General features: G+C 47.7%; 1 protein-coding gene and 1 non-coding gene across 3 annotated transcripts in view; both read right to left on the bottom strand.

The window, feature by feature from the left end:
* Positions 1-16,224, bottom strand: part of DGKA (diacylglycerol kinase alpha) — a 37,255-nt gene extending 21,031 nt beyond the window's left edge. Inside the window, exons 1-10 of one of the 2 annotated variants that reach the window (XM_049783993.1) lie at positions 16,107-16,224; positions 4,535-4,679; positions 4,087-4,163; positions 3,489-3,621; positions 2,820-2,894; positions 2,139-2,188; positions 1,712-1,786; positions 1,392-1,511; positions 1,179-1,293; positions 20-108 (exon numbers count right to left, since the gene is read on the bottom strand). In XM_049783993.1, coding sequence (XP_049639950.1) covers positions 20-108; positions 1,179-1,293; positions 1,392-1,511; positions 1,712-1,786; positions 2,139-2,188; positions 2,820-2,894; positions 3,489-3,621; positions 4,087-4,163; positions 4,535-4,598 — 798 coding nt within the window. In that variant the 5' untranslated portion in view covers positions 4,599-4,679; positions 16,107-16,224. Of the gene's footprint in view, positions 1-19; positions 109-1,178; positions 1,294-1,391; positions 1,512-1,711; positions 1,787-2,138; positions 2,189-2,819; positions 2,895-3,488; positions 3,622-4,086; positions 4,164-4,534; positions 4,680-15,955; positions 16,075-16,106 lie in introns of those variants that run through there. The other variant, XM_049783994.1, reaches the window with a different exon arrangement.
* LOC126023741 (U6 spliceosomal RNA) lies at positions 8,492-8,597 on the bottom strand. Its single transcript, XR_007500816.1, has one exon. It is a non-coding gene; the product is annotated as a U6 spliceosomal RNA (small nuclear RNA).
* Positions 16,225-22,431: the final 6,207 nt, after the last annotated feature.

Here is a 22,431-nt window from a genome sequence, read left to right as displayed (position 1 = left end):
TGGAAATGGGGATACTCACACCAATGTCCTTCCTAGATTTGGCATAGGTGCTGACTTCACAAGGTCGGGCCTTCATGGCACATTGGTCATGAACGATGTACTTGCAAACTGGGCAAGAGGGAAGAAGGTTAAAGTCTTAGTTGCAACCCTGACACCTAATTCCTCCTCACCTGGCACTAAAATTAGACAGAACCACTTGTTGAGAGGGTATATAGCAGAGAATAAAAAATTGGTGTGGGCTCAACTCCAAGACCCAGATTTTTTCCCCCTCATTCTTTTCCCTACAATAATAATTATTTCTGCCTACCTCCATGCCAGAAACTATGAAAAGGTGGCCAAGAAAGAACAACAAGAACAATAGCTAACTTTTATTAGAATTGAGAGTTCGAGGGGCCGGAGAGATAGCATGGAGGTAGGGTGTTTGCCTTGCATGCAGGGGGTCGGTGGTTTAAATCCCCAGTATCCCATGTGGTTCCCCTGAGCCTGCCAGGATTTCTGAGCATAGAGCCAGGAGTAACCCCTGAGAACTGCTGGGTGTGACCCAAAAACCAAAAACCAAAAAAAAAAAAAAGAATTGAGAGTTCGTGTCTACATTGTGGAAAGCATCTTTCTTACATGGTTATTTATTCTTACACATAACCACTTCATTTTCAGTTGAGGAAATTAAGACTTTAAAGGGTTATGGTTTGGGGGATGGAGAGATAGTACAGAAAGTAAGGCACTTGCCTTACCTATTATCAAACTGGGTCCAATTCCCAGTACCCCATGTTCCCAGATCCCTGCCAACAGTCATCCCTAAGCATAGATTCAGGAATAACTCCTGAGTATTGCTAGGTCTAGCTCCAACATGAAGCAAGCAAGCAAAAATAAAACCTCAAAAAAGTTATGTTTTGGATTGAAAGATAGCTCAATGGACTGAGATTGCATGTTTTGTATGTTGGAACCCTGGGGTTAATCCCCAGCACCTCATCATTCCAAGAAGATAGCTAAGTGATCCCTGAATATGAATATGGGAGTACTTACTGCCAGGAGTAGGGGGAAAAAGGATTATGTGGCTTTCCCAGGGTCACAGAGCTTCTCAGTGGCAGAATTTAGGATTCAAATCTAGGTCTCTCAAAGTTCAGAGTCATGCTTCCACTTTAAACGTGGTTCTCACAATCCCAGATCCTATCACTTACTATTACAGCTCAGCCCCTGTTTGCCAAGACCAATGCTGGACTCGCATAGGTTACAGTAGACTGGTCGGGGGAACCTTTTGGATCTCCACATGTGTTGGCCATTGTCTTTCAGGGTCTAGAAGAACATAGTAGATGGTAGGCGGCGTCTCGGCATTTTGGGGGTCAGAATCAGAGCAGATGAGTTTCCCATCCTCACAAGTCTCTTTGACTTACCATCTCTAGACCCAGCAGTACTAGCAAGGGCACGGTGGTGGCTCCAGCCTGAAGCCATTCAGATAGGGAGACAGAGCCACTGCCATCGTAGTCGATTTGTTTCATCATCTCCTGAAGAATCTGAACAGAGAATGGGGGTGAAAGCACTGATTTTTGGTCTAGGCAGACCAAAAATATGGGATATGACACACCTCAAGAGCCTGTGAGGACACTCAGCCCAGCCATCTGAGCCACAGGGGACCAGCTTGCATGATAAGGGCAATGAGGAACTCACCAAGGAAAAGGAACCAGGGAGGACCATGAAGGAAGAACTGCCTTACCGGCCTCAGCTCAGAAACATCCCAATCCATGTACTCAGCTACTCGCATCATCTGTTTGATGATCTTTTCCACTTCCTGGGGGTCGAGAAGGTAAGAGCCACCGCCATATCCTACCTCACAGCCACATCCAAACTCTTCTCCAGAAATCAGGGTTCCTGGGTTCCACCCCCAGACCCACCTCTCACTCTCAGGTGCCTCTGCCAAGTAAATGATTGTCTATGTGTGTTCATATATTTGCAAGGCAGCCCCCAATTCATGTCTCCAATTTCCTCTTTCAGGGGTCCAGAGCTTGGAATCTATTCCCAAGTTCAGTCCTAGAGACTTAACTTCTCCCTCTGCTTCCTAAGATCCTGGAAGAGTTGGGACAGGAGGGCACAGACACAAGGACACATGCTCCCTTGTCCAGCATATGGGTACCCCAACTCACTGAGCTGTCCAGGATCCCATTTCTGTCCGTGTCGTACAGCTTGAAGGTAACTGTGGAGCATTTTAGAAGGCTCAGAGCCTGTTTGTAAGGGATATCCCCCAAATTCATAATAGACTATAGGGTAACAAAGAGATAGGGAGACACCATTGGAATGAAGAGTCCAGAACTTGGGGACTTGAGAAAGGACTTGAGAAAAGGGTACAAGCACATCTGGAAAACCTCAGGGGAGACAGTACACTTCTTCCCCATCCCAAAAACATTGCAGGGCACCCACAAGACATGAAAAAAGAGATGACAATGTGGATGGCATTAGATATAAACAACCAGAAGTAGAGAGGAAAAGGATCCAGTCACTGGTTCCATCTCTGTCTGGTCCTGCCAGACTTTAGAAATCTCCCCAAAAGGGCCGGTGAGGTGGCGCTAGAGGTAAGGTGTCTCTGCCTTGCAAGTGCTAGCCAAGGAAAGATCACGACCATGGTTCGATCCCCCGGCATCCCATATGGTCCCCCCAAGCCAGGGGCAATTTCTGAGCGCTTAGCCAGGAGTAACCCCTGAGCATCAAACGGGTGTGGCCCGGAAAAAAAAAAAAAGAAATCTCCCCAAAAAATGAAGGAAGGAAGTCTAGGAAAAATCCTATCTCCCTTTATTTTCCTTCTCTCTCTAGTCTGGAAGGCAACTCACATTCTAATTTGTCCTCTGGACGACCTCCTTCCAGCAGGGAGAAGTAGCAGGAGACATCATTGAGGCAGACCACATCTGGTTATAAAAAGGATAAAAGAGGGCCAGAGAGATAGTACAACAGTAAGGCACTTGTTTTGCCTTTGGTCTACCCATGATTGATCCCTAGATTTGCATATGGATCCCTGAGTATTGCCAGAAGTGATCCTGAGCATAGAGCCAGGAGTGAGCCCTAAGCATATCTTGGTATAACCCATTCCCCTCAAAAAAAAAAACAAAACAACAACAACAAAAAACACAAACAACCCCCCCCAAAATAAAGGATAGTGGAGAGGCCAGAGAGATGGCTCAAAAACATGGAAGGTTGGTTCTATCCCAGCAACACATAATCTCCAGAGCAACCTTTGAGCACTATCAAGTATGGCCCCAAAACAAACAAAAAAGTTAGCAGATCTGAGATAGGATCACTCACTCTGACTCTTTTTCTTTATTCCAGTTCTTCCCTTTCATTGTCTTCCCTTCAGTTCCTAACCAAATTAGTTACCCTCTATTCTTCATCTTCCCCAACTCTTCCCCCAAAGTGTGTCTCAATTCAACTCTTGCCCTCTCCCCTAAAGCCCCATTGGACCATCTTCCGGAGACCCAGCCCAGCTCTACCCTCTCTGACCATACCTTTCTCCACAGTGTTTTCTACGGATTGGTAAGTCTGGAAGGATTGAAACAGTGCAAGGCTTAGGTGATGAGGAACCTCATCCGTTTCCAAATAGATTTTCAGGAATTGCTGGAAGCCGCTGTACCCAATGGCCTGTGATGAGAGCACACATTATTCCAGGGCTCTGGGGACTGAAGAACTGGAAGCAATGAGGACAGAGACATGAAGTGCTGAGCTCAGGAGCATCCAAGGCAACTATGTGGTTTTTTTGGGTCAAGTCCTGACTTAATAAACTCTCTAGCTTTCTCATCAAGTAATAGTTGCAGTGACAGGCTTTTAGTGATTCTAGAGGACGATATATTAAGGCATGAACCCAGAATAATTCCTGAAGACTGGGAGTAGCAAACCCCAATGAAGATGCATAAACAAATGGGTAAACAAATAAACAAACACACAAACAAACATAAACAAGTAAATACATAAACATGTATTTATGGTCCAATGGGGTTTTAGGGGGGAGGGCAAGAGTTGAATTGAGACACACTTTGGGGGAAGAGTTGGGGAAGATGATACAAGGGATGGGTGACTCTAGGAGTGGGTCACCCTACTAATACTCACATCTCCTTGGAGATAACTGGCCAAGTTTCCGTCTTCCTCAAAGAGCTTTAAGACATCACTAACCTTTTGGGTGGAGTCTAGGGTATGAAGAGAATGAGAGAACATTAATCAATTTTTCTCCCTTCCAGCTGACAAAGTTCCATCCAGACATCCAACAGGGAAAAGATAAAAAGGGTCAGTGAGATAAGGCAGAAATTCCACAAAGAAACAGAGAGAAACATACTTGAGATCTTCCCAAGTGGCAAGCACTCTTCTCTCTGAGATTGGGGCAGGCAGCCAAGACCCAGAAAGGTGGGGAGAAAGATGAGAACTACAGTGTCTCCCATACCCTTCCTTTTACCTTCCCAGCCACCTCAAGAGTTAACTGGATAAAGCCAGGCAGACTTGTGGGGGATAAGAGTCTCTGGGGTAAGGTCTGCAAAATTGAGGGCCAGAAGAGAAGACTCACATTCCATGTATTTTTGTAGCTGGGCAAAATCAGTGGGGCTTATTAGGCCCCTCTCCTTGGCCATCTTTCTATTTTTCTCAGTGATTTTCACAAAGGCAATGTGGTAGTACTTCAAGCGCCGGGGTCGCCTCTTAAAATAGTTGGTCTGGAGGAAGATGACAAGAACACATAGAGGAAAGAGGCAGCTTCTGTATCTCCTTTGTTCCTTCTCCAACCCACCTTTTATTTCTATTCATTGATTGTCCTCGAAGACCCCTTCCCAGACCCCTACAGAATCCCCCTTCGCTTATGCTCTTCTCCTCTATGTCTTTACCACTTCCTGATAGCCTCCGTTCCTTTTGTGATTCAGCTGTATCTTTCTTTCCTTGGTTTCTTCCTTTCTTTTTTGTTTTTGGGTCACACCTGGCAGCGCTCAAGGGTCACTCCTGATTCCATGCTCAGAAATCGCTCCTGGCAGGCTCGGGGGACCATATGGGATGCCGGGATTCGAACCACCATCCTTCTGCATGCAAGGCAAATGCCTTACCTCCATGCTATCCCTCCGGCTCCTCTTCCTTTCTATTTTTCTCTTTATTTAAGCACTATGATTAGATAGTTGATTGTAGCTGGGTTTCAGTCATAAAAAGAACACCCCCACCCCTCCCTGGAGAGATAGCAGAGCAGTAGGGCATTTGCCTTGCAAGCAGCAGACTATCCAGGACAGAGGTGGTTCAAATCCCGGCATCCCATATGGTCCGGTTCCCAGAGCCTGCCAGGAGTGTTGTTTTCTGAATGCAGAGCTAGGAGTAACCCCTGAGCACTACCGGGTGTGACCCAAAATACCCCCCCCCCCCAAAACACAAAGAAGAAAAAAAAACACCCCCTTTTACCAGGGCAACCTTCCTTCCCACCACCAATGCCCCCCATCTCCCTGCTTTCCTTTTGTTTTTGTTTTGTTGGCACACTCACAGAGCTCAGGGATTGATTACTCTTGGCCATGCGCTCAGAAATTGCTCCTGGCAGGACCATATGGCATGCCGGGAAAAGAGCCCTGGTTCATCCCGTGTCGGCCGCGTGCTAGGCAAACGCCCTACGGCTGTACCATCGCTCCCCGGGGTTTCTGGTTCCTTCCCACTTGGTTCATCTCTGCCGGGGCGCCACCCCACCTTTACTTCCCTACTTTTAGTTTATCCTTTCTACCGCCTCTCCCAGTCTCTGCCTTCACTCCAGCTCTGCCCGGCTCCTAGGATGAAGTCGCGGCCTTCCAGGGGGTTCTTTGTCCCTACCTTGAGACCACGGGAGCAGCATACCGAACACGACCCCATCTTACTCCACCGCCAGCCTCAGTCGGGCAGTCACCCTGTCTAAGCCACCCATGGCCCCCGCAACGACCTCCAGCGCTTCGGACCCAGCGCGTGACCCAGAACCAGCCCTGGCTTGGTGGGGTCCCCAGCCCCAGGTGGGTAGCTAGCTGGCCGGCTGTGTTTTGGGAAAACTTCAGGTGAGGAAAGGTCAGCAGCGAAGTAGGGGAGATCTGAAAGGTAGTAGAGGATTTGCCTGGTTTTCCAGCAAGAAAAGGGCTTCACCCAGAGCTCAGAGCTCAAGTCTTCCTTCCACCCGACCCGCTCAGTTTGTTTGGAGAGTCTCAGCAAAGTTTTTGTTTGCTTGGGGGCCACATCCAGTGGGACTCAGGACTTACTCCAGGCTTTGGGCTCAGACACTGGGGACTAGATGGGGAGCTGACTGCTTGCAAGGCAAGTGCCCTTCCTTACCCACTGTATTATCACTCCAGGCTGGAGTCTTAGCTTTGGCTCTGGAACCCAGGGACCACTGAGAAGCCATCAGTGGCTCATACTGAAATACCAGCCCAGGGACAGTCTCAAGTGCAAAAGGCAACTTGGCTTTGAGAATTCAACTACCAGCAATGGCAGCCTCTTAGAATTAGTGCAGCAAAGTTTGTGAGTGGAACAGAATTTATCAGTGTATCTGGGTTCTGTTCTTATTTCTGATACCATGTAACCTCTGTAAATTTGGGGGGGGGGGGAATCACACCTGGTGGTGCTCAGGAGTTACTCCTGGTTCTAAACTCAGAGATCACGACTGGCATTGCTTAGGGGACCATATGGGATGCCAGAGACTGAACACAGGTCCACCCAGGTGCAAAGAAAATGCCCTGCCCACTGTACTATCACTCAGGCTCCCATGGCCTGTTTAGTTTGTGTGACTTGGACAAACTACATCTGTAAAGTAGGGAGAATGATACTCATAGGAAAATAACCTTTGCTTTAGGATTATTTGTAATGAAATACTTAGCATAATGCCTGGCATAAAAAAGTCTATAAGGTTATTATAGGGGCTGGAGAGACAGTACAGAGGGTAAGTTGCTTGCTTTGAGCATGGCAGACTGGGGTTTGATGTTCTCCTCCAAAGGTGATGCCTAAGCACAGAGCCCAGTGGTAAGCCCTGAGCATCACTAGTTGTGACCCCAAAACAACAAAAAATCTGTTTAGAGTACAGTCGGGGGTCAGGTAGGGAGGAGAGAGATTTGGGACATTGGTGATGGGAATGTTGCACTGGTGATGGGTGGTGTTCTTTACAAGACTGAAACCCAAACACAATCATGTATGTAATCAAGGTGTTCAAATAAAAAAAATAATAAAAAAACAACAAAAAATATCATTATATAAATATGTATTTTAATATAACATGTAATCATTTATAATTATAATATATCATTATGATATAAGTCAAACCAAAGGCCTTGAGATATGCAATTAATTGGTACCACCATTCTACAGATTAAGAAATAGAATTCAAAAAGGCTGGGATTTCCAAAAGCAGCTGATATGCTCTGCCAAACCTCAAAGAAGAAACCCAGACAGGATCCCTGACTGTCCTCTTCACACACCACTCAAGGCCATTCTCTCTATTCCTCACACAAACCAAGTCTTCCCTGTTAACTTGACCTATGTTCCTATTCCCATGCAGAGCTGACTTTCTGGCTCCAGTTGAAAAGTCACCTCCTTCAGGACACATTCTTGGATCATTCTGGCCTACAGTAGCCCCCACGCCTTTTTAGAGAACTCTCCTTTGTTTCTTCTTAGAACTTATCACAATTGAATGTTACTACTGTTTATTATTTTTCTTTATTTTGAGCCACACAGTGGTACTCAGGGCTAACTTTTTTCCCCCAGAGCTAACTCCTGGCTCTACTAGACTCGGAATTACTCCTGGTGGAGCTTGAGGGACCATATGGGATACATAGAATTGAATTACATTGGCTTCTGTGTAATACTACCCACTGTAGTATTGTTTCCTTCCTCCCATCCTTATTTTTGTCTATATTTGGCAGTGCTCAGGGGTTGTTCCTGGAATCACTCCTGGAGTACTCAAGGAACCAAGCACCCTACCTATAGTATCGTAGTATCACTCCCGTTCCTATTAAAAAAAATTTTTTTTTGGCTCTTGGGCCAGACCCACTGTTGCTCAGGAGTTACTCCTGGCTCTGTGCTCAGAAATCACTTCTGGCAGGTTTGAAAACCTGCGGGATGCTAGGGATCAAAACTGGATTGACGGGGCCGGAGAGATAGAATGGAGGTAGAGTGTTTGCCTTACATCAAGAAGGACGGTGATTCGAATCCCCACATCCCATATGGTCCCCCGAGCCTGCCAGGGGCGATTTCTGAGCACAGAGCCAGGAGTAACTCTGAGCGCTGCCGGGTGACCCAAAAACCAAAAACCAAACACCAAAAAAAAAAAAAAAAAAAAACTTGGGTTGGCGGGGCCGGAGAGATAGCATGAAGGTAAGATGTTTGCTTTGCATGAAGAAGGTCGGTGGTTCAAATCCCAACATCCCATATGGTCCCCAAAAACAAACAAACAAACAAACAAAAAACTTGGTTGGCTACATGCAAGGCAAATGCCCTACAGCTGTGCTGTTGTTCTTGCCACTCTATTTAACTTTTTCAAAGCTTTTATTGAACAATATAAAACTTCATGAATTTGCATGTCTTTCTTGTACAGATGCCATGTTAATCTTCTCTTATAAATTCCAATTTTAGTCTATATGCTGCAAAGCAAGTACACAAGTAGAAATTATTTTGCTGTTCTGTTTATTTTTTATTTTTGGTTTTTGGGCCACACCCGGTAACGCTCAGGGGTTACTCCTGGCTATGTGCTCAGAAGTTGCTCCTGGCTTGGGGGACCATATGGGACGCCAGGGGATCGAACCGCGGTCCATCCAAGGTTAGCGCAGGCAAGGCAGGCACCTTACCTTTAGCGCCACCGCCCGGCCCCGTTCTGTTTACTTTTGATTTTCTGGTTATCTATCCTCCACCAAAATGTTAAATTACAAAAGAGCAGGAACTTTTTTTTTTTTTTTTTTGGTTTTTTGGTGGCCCATACTGGGAAGCAGGAACTACTTAGTCTTGTTCAACACTGAATCTCCAATACTTAAAGGTGTCCAACATGAAAAAAAAAAAAAAAAAAAAAGTAAAGTGTCCAACATACATAGTTGTATAAAAACAGGGAGTCAAATATAGTTAATCTATATTTTTTAGGGGCTGGTGTGCTAGCACAACAGTAGGGCGTTTGCCTTGCACACAACCAACACAGGACGAATCCCGGTTTGATCCCGGGCATCCCATATGGTCCCCCAGCCTGCCAGGAGTGATTTCTATTTTTTTTTTTTTTTTTTGGTTTTTGGGTCTCACGAGGAGCGATTTCTGAGCACAGAGCCAGGAGTAACCCTTGAGCGATGTCAGGTGTGACCCTCCCCTAAAATTTTTTTGGGGGGCCGGAGAGGTAGCATGGAGGTAAGGCATTTGCCTTGCATGCAGAAGGACGGTGGTTCAAATCCCGGCATCCCACATTGTTTCCTGAGCCTGCCAGAAGCGATTTCTGAATGTGGAGCCAGGAGTGACCCCTGAGCGCTGCCAAGTGTGACCCAAAAACAAACAAACAAAAAAAACAAAAAAAAATTTTTTTTACCTTAATATGGTTAATAGAATACAGTATGCCTATCATGACAGGGAGATATGAGACATTTTAAGGAATAGGTGCTAAATGAGTTTTTTTTTGGGGGGGGTGGAGGTGGTCACACCTGGCAGTGCTCAGCGATTACTTACCCCTGAGTCTGAGCTCAGAAATTGCTCCTGGCAGGTTCGGGAGACCATATAGGATACCAGGGATCAATCTGGGTCTGTCCAGGGTTGGCCGCATGTTAGGCAAGTGCCTACCACTATGCTATCGTTCCAGCCTGAATAAGTATTTTTTTGGAATATAAGAGCAAGTGCTCTTCAAGTGCTTTTTGGTTTGTATGTTTTTGGCTTTGGGCCACACCCAGCGAAACTCAGGGGTTACTCCTAGCTCTGTGCTCAGAAATTGCTCCTGGCAGGCTCAGGGTACCATATGGGATGCTGGGGATCAAACCCAAGTAGATCCAGGGTCAGCTGCAGTGCAAGGCAACTACCCAACCACTGTGCTATTGCTCCGGCCCCATAAGTATTTATTTATTAAACAAGAAAATAATGCTAAAGAGCACTTGCTGATTGGTCATTTGCTTTGCATGCAACTGATCCGAGTTTGATTCCCCAGCATCCCATATGATCGATCCCTGGAGCCTGCCAGGAGTGATTTCTGAGCACAGAGCCAGGAGTGACCCCCTGAGCACCAGCAGGTATGGCCTAAAATAAAAACAACCAAACAAGAAAGCACTTGAAGAACACTTACTGAGGTATTTTGTTGAAATCTCCAACTTCCTGTCTCCCTCCCTGTTGCCAACTAATTTAGTTTGTTGGGTCAGGTTCAAAGAGGCAGTTAGAACCTATAAGAATTTCCTTTCTGGGGGCCAGAGAAGTGGCGCTAGAGGTAAGGCACCTGCCTTGCAAGCGCTAGCCTAGGACTGACTGCACATGGATCCCTAGGTGTTCCATACAGTCCCCCAAACCAGAGGTGATTTCTGAGCGCATAGCCAGGAGTAAGCCCTGAGGATCAAATGGGTGTGGTCCAAAAAAAGGGATGTGTGTGGAGAGATAGCCTGGAGATAAGGTGTTTGCCTTGCATGCAGAAGAAAGGTGGTTCGAATCCTGGCATCCCATATGATCCCCTGAGCCAGGAGTAAGCCCTGAGTGCCACCGAGTGTGACCACGAAACCAAAAAAAAACAAAAAACAAAAAACAAAAAAAAAACCACCAACCAAGAATTTCACTTTTCGATGGAGCACGACTCTTCTCTATAGCCTCTGCCCTTGGAACTCCTCTGCTGCCCACCTTTTTGTAGTCTATCATTCCTATGTTGGAGCACTCAGGGAACAATTAGAAGGTGGTTCTGGAACAGTGACATTCAGGAGAAAGGACTCTACCCATCTAGCCCTTTTTTAGTGACTATAAACCAACATCAGTTGCCAACAATCTAATTAATATATAATAGACTCATGGGTAATGAGGCCTGTATGGCTTAATTAGCTGCTCTGAGTACCTCTGGGTATTCTTAAATGGCTCCAAAGTTCTAGGAATGGAATCTGCAAGCGAAAGTGACAGGAAGAGAATATAGCAAGGGACAATGAACAGGAAAGAGAAAAGGACACTCCTTTCTTGTTTCTCTTTTCATAAGGAACCTTTCTGGCCCATCAGATGGTAAAAACAGCATACAAGAGTAGAGTTTAAGAAAATAAACCTTGGGCCCGGAGAGATAGCACAGTGGCGTTTGCCTTGCAAGCAGCCGAGCCAGGAACAAAGGTGGTTGGTTCGAATCCTGGTGTCCCATATGGTCCCCCGTGCCTGCCAGGAGCTATTTCTGAGCAGACAGCCAGGAGTAGCCCTTGAGCACCAACGGGTGTGGCCCAAAAACCAAAAACCAAAAAAAAAAAAAAGAAAAAGAAAAAGAAAATAAACCTTGGGCCAGAGAGATAGCATGGAGGCAAGGTGTTTGCCTTGCATGCAGAATGACAGTGGTTTGAATCCTGGCATCCCATATGGTCCCCTGTGTCTACCAGGAGCGATTTCTGAGCACAGAGCCAGGAGAAAGGAGAAACCCCTGAGCACTGCCAGGTGTGACCCAAAAACAAAAAAAAAAAAAAAAAAAAAAAAAGAAAAGAAAAGAAAAGAAAAGAAACCTTATGTCCAGAGTGATAGCACAGCAGGTGGGAGTTTGCCTTGCACACGGTCAACCAGGTTTGATCTCCAGCATCCTATATGGTCCTCTGAGCCTGTCAGGAGTGATTTCTGAGCACAGAGCCAGGAGTAAGCCCTGTGCGCCACTGGATAAATGATCCAAAAACCAAACCAAACCAAAACAAAACAGAAGAGAAAATGAACTTCAGCGTCATTGCCTTAGTACAATGAGTAAGGCTCCTGTCATTCATGCACCTGGCCAGGTTTAATAGCCTGAACCCTATATGGTTCACTAGGAGTGATTCCTAAGTACAGAGCCACGAGCAGCACCTGAGCATTACTGAATGTGTCCTCAAAACAAAACAAGCAGGGGCCAGAGAGATAGCATGGAGGTAGGGCATTTGCCCTGTATGCAGAAGGGAGGTGGTTCGAATCCCGGCATCCCATATGGTCCCCTGCGATTTCTGAGCATAGAGCCAGGAGTAACCTCTGAGTACTGCCGGATGTGATAAAAAACAAAAACAAGGGGCCGGACGTTGGCACTAGAGGTAAGGTGCCTGCCTTGCCTGCGCTAGCCTTGGATGGACTGCGGTTTGATCCCCCGGCGTCCCATATGGTCCCCCAAGCCAGGAGCGACTTCTGAGCGCATAGCCAGGAGTAACCCCTGAGTGTCACCGGGTCTGGCCCAAAAACCAAAAAAAAACCCAACAACAACAACAACAACAAAAACAAACAAACAAAAAAAGAACTTTGGAGCAATAAGACAGTATGTAAGGGCCTTCCTTGCCTCGCACGCAATCGACCTAGGTTCAATCCCTGGCATCCCATATGGTCTCTGAGCACTACCAGGAGTGACTCTGAAGTACAGAACTAAGATGTGACAGAACAATTAAAACAAACAAACAAAAAATCCCCACAAAACTGAATATAATCAACTTTGTGATTGCCTGGATCCCAACTTAGAGTAGTAATTCCTTTCTTTTAGTTTCTGGAGTTCTCATCTTTAATATGTTAAATCCTAAATAAAATACTTTCACTTTGCTACAAAAGAAAAAGAAAAAGGGAGAGTGCTCAATGGGTTGAGTGCATACTTTCTGTGGAAGAGACTTTGGTTCTACAGAGCACCATAAGGTGAAGAACAAAAACAAAGAAAGGAAAGGAAAGGAAAAGGGGCCGGAGAGATAGCATGGAGGTAAGGTGTTTGCCTTTCACGCAAAAGGTCATTGGTTCAAATCCTGGCGTCCCATATGGTCCCCCGTGCCTGCCAGGGACTATTTCTGAGCAGATAGCCAGGAGTAACCCCTGAGCACTGATGGGTGTGGCCCAAAAACAAAACAAAAACAAACAAACAAAAAAAACTCCGGAATTTTTGGGCCCGGAGAGATAGCACAGTGGTGTTTGCCTTGCAAGCAGCCGAGCCAGGACCAAAGGTGGTTGGTTCGAATCCCGGTGTCCCATATGGTCCCCCGTGCCTGCCAGGAGCTATTTCTGAGCAGATAGCCAGGAGTAACCCCTGAGCACCGCCGGGTGTGGCCCAAAACCGAAAAAAAAAAAAAAAAAAGAAAGGAAAGGAAAAGAGAGACAGAGACAGAGAGAGAAGGAAAGAAGTTATGAAGAAAGAGAGAAAGAAAAGAGAGAAAGCAAGCAGGCAGGCAAGAAAGAAAGGGGCCAGAATGATAGTACAGTCGGTAAGGCAATTAACTTGGAAAGAAAAGAAAATGTTTACATGAGGTTGGCAGGGCTTAGAATCTTTGCTCTGGAGTAAGTTATTTTTATCTCCCCAACCTGTTTCCTCACCAGTAAAATGGGTATTTAGAGAAGTCAGTCACAATATGGGGATGAAATGACAATAGCGCAACCAACGTCCTTAGCAAGCTGCAAGGCAAAGAGGAAGGACTCAACTTAGGAGCCACTGCTGTTACTGTTGTTATCCAACTCGGAGAAACCCTTGTGGAGATTTAAGAAAACGGATGTCTTTGCCTGAGAAGGAATATATTCTAGGAACCCCCAGCAAGTGTGGCCAGGTTGCACATCTGCACACTGCTTCTAGCCAAACCAGTATAATTTCCCCAGCACAGTGCATTGAATCAAACTGCACTTTGCCTTTGGGAGGGTGAAGAGGTGACACACAAGACTGTGCACATCTAAGGACACACCTGGGACTTTGAGTTAAAGACACCCCACCCCCTCAGGACTTTTTCAGCTGTTCTGACTTCTTTTAACTTAACGTAAGTTTGGCTAAGTTTGGCTGCCGGGTTCCTGAAAGGCAGCAATCTTCGGGGTTGTGGGACCACAGAGACCAGGAATAAATCCAATTTGCTCTCAATTCCTTCCCAACCCTGAGGCTATAACCTGGGCTAGTCTGGGCAGCAGGCAGTGAATGCCAGAGCTGGGAGGGTGGGGTCTGCTGCTAGCCTGCCAGCTATTTGTGACTCATTCTTCCCTCCCCCCTCTGGTTTCCCTGCTACCCCAAACAACTTGGGGGAGAAAGTTAGAAGTCAGAAGATTCAGAGAGAGAATCCCAGAACGTCAGCAGAGCTGAGAGACTCTCCTATTTTGTGGAGGAAAAGTCAGAAGGAAAGTCAGAGGAGAGTCAGAAAGAAGATTCACTCGGAATCTCAGAACTTCGGCAGCTCTCAAAACATGAGAGAGGCTCTCATATTTTGCAGAGGAAACTGAGGCCCTGAGAGAATGCAACTCTTTCAAGGTCACAACCAACAGGAGTCTAAACATCCTGTCCTCAGTTCCACTAAATCTTAGGGTTTTGTATTTCTAGTCTAGATTTTTCTTCGGAGTGGGGGCACATATAGTGGTGCCTAGGGATTACTCCTGACCCAGTGTTCAGGGATCACCCATGGTGGTGTTCAGGAAGTCATGTGGTACTGAGGATTAAATTGTGGCCTCCCACATGCAAAACATGTAATCCAGGGGCAAGGGTGATAGCACAGCGGGTAGGGCGTATGCTTTGCACAGGCTGATTCAGGTTTGATCTCTGGCACTACAGAGCACCCCAAGCATTGCCTGAACTGATCCCTAAGTGCAGAGACAGGAATAAATCCTGAGTACCGTCAGATGTAACCCCCAGAACAAAACTAAACAAAAAAACCTGTGCTACAGCCTTTTGAACCATCTCCCAAGCACTCTAGATCTTATCTTTTAAATTTGTGCTTGTATGTGGGGTAGCCAGGATTGAATATAGAGCCATCTACCTGCAAGATAAGTACTGTACCACTGAGCTACATTCCTGGCCTGGATCTTGTTGTTGTTGTTTTTTTTAATCAAATGCAAAAATTGGTGGTAACCAAGAAGTAAATATTTTCCAAGGCCAGTGCTAACCTTTACTTATTGCTACCCCCACCTTGTTTTGGGGTCACACCTGCCTATGGTCAGTGGATCCTCCTGGCTGTGCATTCAGGAATTATTCCTGGTGGGCTCTCAGGGACCATATGGGAAGCTGAGAATCAGACCCTGATCGGTCTCCGCTGTAAATATCATTCTGGCTCCCTATAGTTTCCCTTTTCATTTCAACATTCATTTCTCACATTTCAAGCCATAGAGCTTTACCATTACTCAGAAATCAGCTATGCCCCCACACTCCCCAGCATTCAGGCTAGCCCAGCAAGAAACCCCAAGGGCCAGACACGTACACTCCTCTACTGGCTACGCTAGATTACTGAATTTCAGAATCCCTTAACCACCCTAGCTAGGACTGCCCCCTCTTTCCAAGGAGGAAATGGGGAGGCCTCACCATCCCTGCTATTATTAGTTAGCCCCCCCTTCCCCCGGCCAGGCATAACAATTTGACTTAAAGCCTCAAAATTGGTGAAGCCAAGGCAGAGACTGCAGAAGGGGGGGAGGCAGTGGAGAGTGTCATTGTGTATAGTACAAGCGGGAAGTTGAAATGTTGGCATGGTTTAGGGGTTTGTTTGAGGCTAAAGGAGATGCCCGGTGATATTTGCATTTCTGGCCCAGGAAAGAGAATTCCACCCGCCCGTCCTCTTCCCTCTTTCAAAGGTCTTTTCAAAGTGATGGCCCTGCCAGGGCAGTTTCAGAACTTCGCATTGGCAGGTGTGGAAAGGTTAGATAGAGGTGGGAAGTTTGGAAGGCTGAATTCAGGAGGCTCAAGCTCTTTCCCATCCGTGCAAGTGCTGCAGAGTCTCCCCAATGACTGTCCTGTAACTCTAGTCCCTAAGAGCCTTGCAAGCCGCACTTGCAAGGCGGGCGGGGAAGGAAGGAAGGAAGGTCGGAAGGTCTGGGCCGAGGTGCGGGGATGCATCTCTGCGGTTCTGGCCCAGTTTCCCGCCGCAGCCCCCCGCATCCTGGCGCAAACCTTTCCAGGCAGGACCCGCTCCAGCTGTCACGCTTCCTCCTCCTCCTCCAGGGCCTCACCGCCCTTCCTTCCCCGCCCGCAGGGGAACCCGGCCCACGGCCGGGGCTGGGACGCGCGGGGAGACTGGGGGTGCCGATGGACGCAGCCTTACCGGGCGAGGGCGCGCGGTCCGAGCTGGAGCTGGAGCCCTGAGCTGGGCTGGAGGGGACGGGCCGGGACGACAGACGCGGCAGGCAAGGGCCGCCCCGCTCCTGACGACACAGCTGCCCGCCCCCCGGCCGGCTGCCCAGCCCGCCCACCCATGCCCTGCGGCCCGGACCCGGGACTTGCCGCTCAGGAGTCCCCTCCCAACCCATGCACCCCGTTTCCAATTCATCAGAAGTCTGGTCGGGCATCCCTGCTCCTTGGAATCCTCCAGACCCATTTCCCCCACCTCCTGCCTCCTTCTTCCCGCTCCGGGAACAGCTAGCTCAGTTACTATCTGTTTCCCCTTCTTTCCAGTCCCTCCCGGGCTCTCCCTCCCGCAGCTCTGCGAGGCCAAGATAGGGGTGAGCCCCGCGGGTGGGACGCTTGGCTGCTGCCCACCTAGCTAATGGCAGGTCTCACTACTCTCCAAAATACCGCCCGCCCAGGAGACTTTCACTTCCCAGTTCCTTTCTCTATGGGCACCATTAACTAGATTCTTCCTTTGTTTTTGTTTGGGGGGGGGGCACACCTGGTGGTGCTTGTGGGACTATGTATGTGGGAGGCCCAGGATCAAAACACAGGCAAGTGCCCTGTGCACAACATGTAAGGCCGCTCTGACCCCATTAGCTGTACATTCTGACCTGGAAGATCCCATAGGAGCCATGGCTCAGTGATCCACAAGTAGCATCTAAAACTCCAACATGGGGCCCGGCGAGATGGCACAACGGCCTTTGCCTTGCAAGCAGCCGATCCAGGACCAAAGGTGGTTGGTTTGAATCCCGGTGTACCATATGGTCCCCTGTGCCTGCCAGGAGCTTTTTTTTTTTTTTTCTTCTGGTTTTGGGCCTCACCCGGCGGTACTCAGGGGTTACTCCTGGCTGTCTGCTCAAAAATAGCTCCTGGCAGGCACCGGATTCGAACCAACCACCTTTGGTCCTAGATCGGCTGCTTGCAAGGCAAATGCCACTGTGCTAGCTGAAAGAATCTGTTCTCCTTTGCTTACTTGCAACCCAAAACTTAGATGTCTCTGATTTTTGTTTTCTTGGTTTTTAAATTACTCTCTTCTCTCAAGAGTCAGTTTCTTCCCTCAATTCTGGGATGGAGGTTAGGTGGATTAGGTCCATTCTTTCTTTTGGCTGTAGACTCCCACTTTACCTGGTGGCCTGTGTTGAAGAAGAGGTCAAAAAGAGTCTCTCAGTGCCTTCAGATCGAATTCTTTTCTGGAGTTGTTAAGGCTCCCGGGGGAGTCATGGATGATGGTGAGGTTGCTAGAGTAAGGCAAAGGGAGAGAAACCTGGGAATTTAGCAGAAAGAACTAGGGACCCAGGCTTCCTGCTCTTGGGCCCCACCCCGTCAGTCTAACCCTCTCCACCCCTCTAATAAAGGCACAGAAACAAAGGTTTACATTCTTGGAATCTTCCCCTTTCATGTTAGTGAGAGTGGAACTAGAAAAGTCTAGTCGCTGACTAGAAAAGTGTGTGTGCATGTCCTGTGTTGTACAACACACACACACACACACACACACACACACACACACACACACACACACACACGGCCCTCTAGTGGAATAGTGGAAACGGGGGTCTAAGCAGTTTTTGATTATTTCAAGAAATGTTTGTTGGAAGAGCCTTCTCATTTTCATGAGAAATACAGCTTCCAAATAAGGTTTGGAAATATTTTATTGTATATAAACTGGAGATGTGAGACACAAATTGCAGAGGGCTTGGCTTTTCTCCTGTCTTCCACCCAGTCTTAAAAAGACAAGGTTCCTGGGCTAGAACAATGGCACAGCGGGTAGGGTGTCTGTCTTGCACACAGCCCACTCTGGTTCGATCCCTGGAAATCCATAAAGTTTCCTGAGCATGACTGGATGTGGCCCAACCTCCCTCCAAAAAAAGACAAGGTCCCTGTCACTCCTCAAACTTCATCTTCTGGGGCTGGAGAGATAGCATGGAGGTCGAGCTTTTGCCTTAGATGCATCCTGGCATCCCATATGGTCCCCCGAGCCTGCCAGGAACGATTTCTGAGCGTAGAGCCAGGAGTAACCCCTGAGTGCTGATGGGTGTGTCCCCAAAACCACTAAAAAACAAAACAAAACAAAAAAAAATAACTTCATCTTCTATATAGGAGGTCATATAGACCTCTTTAGTCATACTATTAAGAAATACTTAGAAGACCTGTTGTATACCTGCTCCTATTTGTAGTTCTGCAGGACAATCAGCTTGGGGCTAGGAAAAAAATAAAAGTAATTGTGTGTTTATGAAATAAAAATCCTCCCCAATACAAGTCATCGAAGAAAACCAGCATAAAATACAAGAGCAAGTCTTGCAGGGGCTGGAGTGACAGCACAATGGTAGGACATTTGCCTTGCACACAGCTGACCAAGGATGGATCCAGTTTCAATCTCTGGCATCACATTTGCTCTTCGGAGCCTGCCAGGAGCGTTTGTTTTCTGAGTGTAGAGCCAGGAGTAACACCTGAGACCTGCCTGGTGTGGCCCCAAAACAAAAGCAAGTCTCCCAACCCCATTTCTTTTTTTGGGGGGGGTCACACCTACCTGGTGGTGCTCAGGGGTTACTCCTGGCTGTCTGCTCAGAAATAGCACCTGGCAGGCACGGGGGACCATATGGGACACCAGGATTCGAACCAACCACCTTAGGTTCTGGATCGGCTGCTTGCAAGGCAAGCACCGCTGTGTTATCTCTCCGGGCCCCCCCAACCCTATTTTTTTTTTTTTTTTGCTTTTTGGGCCACACCCGGCATTGCTCAGGGGTTACTCCTGGCTGTCTGCTCAGAAATAGCTCCTGGCAGGCACGGGGGACCATATGGGACACCGGGATTTGAACCAACCACCTTTGGTCCTGGATCGGCTGCTTGCAAGGCAAACACCGCTGTGCTATCTCTCTGGGCCCCCAACCCCATTTCTAATAGTGTTTCTATTCTTGAACTCCTGAAGTCCTCACCTAGAAATTTTAGATTGAGCCTAATCTTTAAGCTATTCAGTCTTCTTGCAAATATACATAGTGTCACTCCCTATGTATGACAAGTTTTTCTCATGCTCATCCTCGGATACATTCCTATGTAAAGTTAAAGACACCATTTAAGACCTTTTACAAGACTTCAAAGTGGGAGAGGAGATCTCTAATTAAGAAAAATGGTAGTCACTCTAGCTTCTTTGTGTCTTCTTTATGATCTGTGTTCCATCATGCCCTAGTCAGTTATTGGTGGGGGTGGGGTGAAGTAGGGCCAAGAAACATCTGAGGAGGCGTGTAATGCCCATGGTTCCAGGTGCTCATTTCTTTAATCAACCACATCACATATATCAGAAAGAAAGAAACCACAATGAACAAAGGGAAAGGAAAAAACAAGTCTGTTCTCCCCAGCCTCTTCTTTCCTCTCTTCCTCCAGCCGGGGCACATCCGGGACTGGGGGCTGAGCCCTAGGTAGGCAATCAGTTGAGTTTCACTTCCTGTCACCTCAGAGCAAAAGTCAGATGTCTTTGGCACCAAGGGAGAGGTCTAGGGGAGGTAGCTAACAGTATAATCCACTTTAGGATTACTTCTTGCAAAAGAAAGGCCTATGGAGTTACCACCTACTTACTACTACCTTAAGAAGCTGACAGAGAAGACACTCAAATCTCACCACTAATTCACTAGCAGTTAACAAGGCTAAGGTTAATTAGTATTCACAGTAATGTACTGAATGCACATTGTTATTGTTTTGTTTGTTTTTGGGCTCCACCTGACTGTGCTCAGGGGTCACTCCTGGTTCTGTGCTCAGAAATTACTCCTGGGGCTGGAGAGATAGCATGGAGGTATTGCGTTCGTCTTGCATGCAGAAGGATGGTGGTTTGAATCCCAGCATCCCATATGGTCCCCCAAGCCTGCCAGGAGCGATTTCTGAGCCTTGAGCCAGGAGTAACCACTGAGCACTGCCGGATGTGACACAAAAACAAAAACAAAAACACAAAAAAATAAGAAATTACTCCTGATGGGCTCAAGGGACCATATGGGATGCCAAGAATTGAACCCAGGTCTGTCCCAGGTCGGCTGCGTGCAAGGCAAATGCCCTATCTCCAGCCCCAGCACATCAATGTTTAAATGAAAAAAAATTTTTTTTAAGAAGTCGGGGTTTCACCTCTGGCAAAAGTCATAGAGGTGAAAAATGGGAAGGGACGGGGCTGGAGAGATAGCATGGAGGTAAAGCATTTGCCTTTCATGCAGAACAACTGTGGTTTGAATCCCAGCATCCCATATAGTCCCCTGAGCCTGCCAGGAGTGATTTCTGAGCATAGAGAGCCAGGAGTAACCTCTGAGCACTGCTGGGTGTGACCCAAAAAGAAAGAAAGAAAAATGGGAAGGGAGGAAAGTTGTAACCTGAGAAAGCTTTCACATTCATATTTATTTGTCTTTGGGGCCACACTAGTGCTCCAGGGCTACTCTGGCTCCTGGAGGTGCTGGGAAATCAGGCAGTGGACTAGGTTTCCTGCATGTGAAACCTCAGTTCAACCCACTCACTGTCTCTTAGGCTCCTGGATTTTTGTTTTACAAAGGAAACAGAGCCTAGAGTTGGAGATGGGCAGGAATACATGCTTCCTGCCTGGCATTAGCGATCCTGCGTGATAGTAGTAACCAAAGCCGTGGGTTGGTGATTTAGGAAGCTTAAAGAATGGATCCATGGGGGGACGGGGGGGGGGGGGGCTAAGAGATAGCACAGCGGTAGGGCATTTGCCTTGAAAGCAGACGATCCAGGGTCCAGAGAGATAGTACAGCGGTGTTTGCCTTGCAAGCAGCCGATCCAGGACCAAAGGAGGTTGGTTCGAATCCCGGTGTCCCATATGGTCCCCCGAGCCTGCCAGGAGCTATTTCTGAGCAGACAGCCAGGAGTAACCAACCCCTGAGCACCGACGGGTGTGGCCCCCCCCTCCAAAAAAAAAGAAAGCAGACAATCCAGGATGGACGGTGGTTCGAATCCCAGATCCCATATGGTCTCCCCAAGCCGGCCAGGAGTGATTTCGGAGTGCAAAGCCAGGAGTGACCCCTGAGCGCTGCTGGTTGTGACCCCAAAACCCGAAGGAAAAGAAAAGAATGGATCCAGGCAAAAAAATCAGGGGCAGGACAGGCCAGGGCAGAGCCAGGCTGACACCTGAGGAGAGGAACCTGCAGCCCCTCCCAGGCTGCAGGGGAAACAAGTCGAGCAGGATTTAGCCCTGAAGGAACAACAGTTATTGAAAGAGGGGAATTGGGAGGGAGGCCCTTGGGGTTTGGCTAAAGAGCAGAAAGGCAAGGAGGAAGGGCAAGGCAGGACTGCAAAGGGAGTGAACAGAGAGGCTGAAATCCCTGCCCTGTGGTCCCTCTTGGGCTACCCAGCATCCAAGCAGGGGAGTCATTAAGAACACGAGTGGGGGAGGGGGCAGAGAGATAGCATGGAGGTAGGGCATTTGCCTTGCATGCAGAAGGTCGGTGGTTCGAATCCGGGCATCCCATATGGTCCCCCATGCCTGCTAGGGGTGATTTCTGAGCATAGAGTCAGGAGGAACCCCTGAGCACTGCTGGGTGTGACCCCCCAAAAAATACGAGTTGGGAGAATAGTCTCACTCATCTATGGGTTTTAAGAAAAATAAAAGACATTCTTGCAATAATTTTCAGAGACAAAAGAGAGGAGGGCTGGAATGGAAGTTCCAAGTCATGACATAAAGCTCACCTCAAAGAGTGATGAGTGCAGTTAGAGAAATAACTACACTGGTAACTATCATAACAATGAGAATGAATGAGGGAAGTAGAAAGCCTGTCTAGAGTACAGGCAGAGGTGGTGTGGGGAGCAGGGAGATTTGGGACATTGGTGATGGGAGTGTTGCACTGGTGAAGGGGGGTGTTCTCTACATGACTGAAACCCAACTATAATCATGTTTGTAATCAAGGTGTTTAAATAAAGATATTAATTTTAAAAAAGAATACAAGTTGGGGGGGGGCTGGAGAGATAGCATGGAGGTAGAGACGTTTGCTTTGCATGCAGGACGGTGGTTCGAATCCGGCATTCCATATGGTGCCTGAGCTTGCCAGGAGCGATTTCTGAACGTAGAGCCAGAAGTAACCCCTGAGCACCACCGAGTGTGACCCCAAAAACCAAAAAGAAAAAAAGCTGATGGGGCCGGAGAGATAGTATGGAAGTAAAGCGTTTGCCTTGCATGCAGAAGGACGGTGGTTCGAATCCCAGCATCCCATATGGTCCCCCGAGCCTGCCAGGAGCGGTTTCTGAGCTCAGAGCCAGGAGTGACCCCCCCCCCAAAA

Source organism: Suncus etruscus, chromosome 11 (genome assembly GCF_024139225.1).
Source record: "Suncus etruscus isolate mSunEtr1 chromosome 11, mSunEtr1.pri.cur, whole genome shotgun sequence".
NCBI lineage: Eukaryota > Metazoa > Chordata > Mammalia > Eulipotyphla > Soricidae > Suncus > Suncus etruscus.
This window is presented reverse-complemented; position numbering and strand designations above follow the sequence as displayed.